Source organism: Pteropus vampyrus, unplaced genomic scaffold (genome assembly GCF_000151845.1).
Source record: "Pteropus vampyrus isolate Shadow unplaced genomic scaffold, Pvam_2.0 Scaffold35, whole genome shotgun sequence".
Taxonomy (NCBI): Eukaryota; Metazoa; Chordata; class Mammalia; order Chiroptera; family Pteropodidae; genus Pteropus; species Pteropus vampyrus.
The window spans coordinates 33440-37495 of record NW_011888816.1 but is presented as its reverse complement, the minus strand read 5'-3'; the positions used below and the strand labels follow the sequence as shown (position 1 = coordinate 37495).

Sequence of the window (4056 nt, the reverse complement as noted above, 5' to 3'; positions counted from 1 at the left end):
GCTACCGGGGCTCCCTGGAGTCCCAGCGGCTGGGCAAGCGGTGCATGTCCTCCTTCTGGATGTGCTCATAACAGGACTGGCGGGAGAGAGGTGGGGCTGAGGCCAGGTGCCTGCCCCGCTCCCAGCCACCTGCTCAGGCTCCGGGGCCCAACACCAGGGCGTGCCCGCCTCCGGGGCCTGGACCACCATGTGTCCAACTCACCCCCCTGCTGCGCCCCCAGTCTACAGAGGAATGGAGCTTTCCCTCTGCAGGGGACACAGCCTGGAACACATCGTGGTCCTGGGGTCCCCAGGACTGAGGTGCACTGTGGCCACTCCACTATGGCCCCTTTTAACAAGGGCAGGGCCAGGGGCTCTGTGAGGACCCCTCCCACAGAGGCACGCGAGTCACGAATGTGAGTGAGCCCACCCCCACGACGGTGGCTGGGGCGGGGAAGGGGTCTGCCCAGCGACCAGGGAATTTCTGTCCCTCACCTCGAGGGCCGTGAGCAGGAAGTCGTAGAGGCCCCCTGTGTGGATGGGGTCCATCATGTCACGGATCAGATGGATCTCAGCTCCCAGGTGCTGGATGCTGGAGAATGAGCACCCGCCCCCCGTGAGAGGGAGGAGGGGCCCATCGGGGACAGGCACCAAGCCACTGGGGAAGGAGCCCTAGCCTGGGGGGCTGGACACCTGGGGTGTGGTCCCCTCTCTGCTTCTGGCACCCATGGGACTCGGGATGGGACCTGGGGTGGGACCCTGAGACCCTCTCATCCCTGGCCCTCAGCATCCCTGTCACACCAAGAAAAGCTGTGTCCATAAACCCTTATGCTCAAAGACTTCAGTCCTGGCCCAGAGGCAGCTCACCGGGCACGTGACACCACGTAGATGAGCAGTGGCAGCAGGTCATCCATGGGCAGCTTGTGCTCCTGGCCCAGCACCCGAGACACGGTGGCCTCGATCTCTCCGTACGTCTTCTCCAGCACCTCCAGCTTCTCCCGGGGGTCCATTGTGGTGCTGCGGCGGGGTGGCTGGCTCCAGATCAAGGTCCTCGGGCTCAGTCCCCACAGAGGGACCCAATGCTCCTGCCTCCCACCCCCACCTCCACCCCCACTCCCCACCCAGGGTGTGGACTCACATGACCTTCTGCAGACACTCGATAGCTGACAGGAAGCACTTGTCTGTCACAAGGGAGTGTCTCTGTACAGCAGAGGGAGCAGGCCAGGTGAGGCCACGGCCCCCAGCCCCGTTATGTCCTCCTCCCCATGGCTGGTGCTGGCCCTGAGCCCCTGGCACCCACCCCATCCCCATCACTGGCTTCAGCACCGCCGTGCCCGCAGGGTTGAGTGACCCAAGGCAAGTCACAGTTCCATTGTGAGCCTCAGTTCACTCTGCGAAGTGGGGGGAGGGTCGGCAGGAGGTTGGGAGGATCAGAACGGAGAAAGAAGATAATAATCATAAGCCGAGGGTCACCTGGTGCCACCCAGTTCCAGCCGCGCCTATGTCAACAGCCCTCGAACCCCCTGAAACGTGGGTTTCCAGTCCACTCCCCGAGTTTCTGACCCAGAGGCCTGGGGTGGGTCCAAGAACCTGCTTTTCTAACAGCTCCCCAAAGGCTGCTGATGCTGCTGGTCCGGCAAGCACCCTCTGAGACCACTGCCCAGCAAGTCGGGACCTGCCCACTCCCCCCGCCCCCAGGGGGGTACTGTCACAGATGAGGAAACTAAGGCACAGAGACTACATACTAGGCCATGGTCACACAGCCAGTGAGAGGTGGGGCCTGTGTTTGAGCCGGGTCCCTGCGGGCCAGCAGCAACACCTTCACCCAGAGCTCAGAATAATGCGGAACCCGGCGTCTCCTCCCTGCCCCATCCCTGCCCCACAAGACCCTCCGCAGCCTCCGACCAGTGACAGGAGACAGAGGCTGCTTGCATGCCTGAGCAAATCTGGGGGCCCAGCTCAGGGCTCAGGCCTCTCCTCCCTGGGGCAAGTAAAGGGCCCACCTCTCACCTGATTGGTCGTCAGCGTGAGGTCCTTGAGCGGCCACAGGTGCCTGAAATTTTTAAAATGAGATGAGAGGCTTTGCCAAGAGGGGTCGGGGTCTGAGGTCAGAGGGCAAAGTTCCCCCCAGCAGTTTTGAGAGCAGGAAATGGGTCCGCACTGGCATCCCAGGGCCCGTGTGTGGAGCCCTAGCCAAGGGGAGGATGGGAGGGGGAGGGGGGGTGCCTGAGAAGACAGCCTCCATCTGGCCCCAAACAAGAGCGGGACTTGGCAGCAGGGGGCAGTATGGAGGACGGACACCTGGGAAGCTGTCGGCCACCCGGTCTCCAGGCGGTGACTGTCAGATGCAAGACATATTCACAATGGAAGGGGAAACAAGGTTTGGGGCGGGTGGGAAGCACCATCACCGTGTGACAAAGGAGAGCAGCTGAGGGAGGACAGAGCAGGCCCACGTCCCCGTCACGCACACTATCAATGGATCAGAAGGGGCGCGGAGGACAGAGGATGTTTTGGCAACCAAGGGTAGAAAGGGGGCCCCGAACTGCTCCGGTGCAGTCCTCAGTTTCCCCTCAGGGTCTCCCCTCCCCCTCTCTCAGTCCAAGACCCAGGAGCAAGTGACCTTGCCCCAGCCCCAGGGGTAGACACGGAGGCAGGCCTGGCCAAACTGGGCCACAGCCAGTATTCGAGGGCACACTCAAGACCCAAGCCAAGCCAGTGAGGGACTGCGGGGGCCCTGCTGGAGATGCTGGGGAGGAGACGCCAGCTCCCTGTGAAGGCAGTCGGGGACTCGCAGTCGGGGACTGAGCTGGGAGAGCATAAACCTTGAGTGGCTAGTGCCATGTTCATCACTGCACAGGGGCGCCAGAGACAGACTAACAGAGAGGGAGAGAATTTGCTTCCCTGTCTCAGGCCATTGAGCACCTAGATCCAGCCACACCTGAATGCAGCCACACCAGCAGAACCCTGCAACGCCACAGGTACACGGCCACCTAACGCCTCCCTTCTTTTGCTAGGGACAATCTGAGCTGACTATATATAGCCTGTGCTGCACAAGAGGTCTGGAGCACGAGGCGTGGGGGGAGGCTTACTTCTGCACGTCCAAGAACTCAAGCAGCTTGGTGTCGGGGAAGAGGCTCAGGTTGGTGATGCCCTGGCTGTAGAAGCTGTCCTCCCTCTCGTGGAGAAGCAGGTAGAGAGTGAAGAGCTCCGAGTAGAAGCTGGGCAGCATGAGGGGCAGCACCAATCCGTGTACCTGCAGGTCCCTGTGAGGACAGGCCGGGGTCAGCAGGGTGGGGTCTGGGGTGGGATCGCTACTTGGGTTGCCCCTCAACAAGCCCATATTGCTCCTTGTCCCACAACGGTGTCCCTGCCTCCAGCCTTCCTCGTTCCCTAGAAAACCCTGTTCAAGTCTGCTCTCGGTCAGTTGTTCAGGTGGAGCGGGATTTTGATCCCCATTTGACTGACAGCAAAACCAGGGCCCGGGATGGACAAGTGACTGGCAGCGAAGCCCTCAGCGGCCCATCCAGGCCGGTCCAGTCCCGCCTTCTGGTTCTCCGTGCTTCCTAGGACTCCAGGGGGACGCTCTCCCCAAGGTCTAAGCCCATTCCCCACACCTCCTACAGCGCAGTGCCAGAAAGGCCTCTCTGCTCAGCGTCTTGAGGCCTGGAATCCGGAGGCACATTGTAAGGTGTGATTGGAGGGGGCCAAGGGAGACAGATTTAATGACCTGCGTGATCCTGTGTGACCTCAGGCTCAGTGCCTGGCAGGCCTCAGTTTTCCCATGTGTCCCTAGGGAGAAGGAGGGCAGCCCGGGCGGCTGCATACAGAGAGACAAGGCTGGGCTGGCACGTTCAGAACAGAGACATTTGGTGCATTGACCCCTCCCAGGATGCTTGTGGAACAGAGGTCATGGGTCATTCTGGTCCTTGAATGGTCAATGTACAAAGCTCGGTCAATGGCGAGAACTCTCAACGCTTCCCCCAGAAGCGCCCCATTCCCTGAGGGAGGCCCCAGGCGCAAAGGTGTGAGGCCTCCCTGGACCTGAGCCCGGCTGCCCTGGGGGAGAGGACCCCTCAG

At 61.7% G+C, this 4056-nt stretch overlaps 1 protein-coding gene across 1 annotated transcript in view; it reads right to left on the bottom strand.

The window, feature by feature from the left end:
• Position 1: 1 nt before the first annotated feature.
• ALS2CL (ALS2 C-terminal like) overlaps positions 2–4056 on the bottom strand; it is a 19291-nt gene continuing 15236 nt past the window's right edge. Inside the window, exons 16-22 of the mRNA XM_023529017.1 lie at positions 3601–3642; positions 3069–3489; positions 1990–2032; positions 1118–1179; positions 847–996; positions 475–571; positions 2–76 (exon numbers count right to left, since the gene is read on the bottom strand). Of these exons, the coding sequence (XP_023384785.1) occupies positions 2–76; positions 475–571; positions 847–996; positions 1118–1179; positions 1990–2032; positions 3069–3489; positions 3601–3642 (890 nt within the window). The remainder of the gene's footprint in view (positions 77–474; positions 572–846; positions 997–1117; positions 1180–1989; positions 2033–3068; positions 3490–3600; positions 3643–4056) is intronic.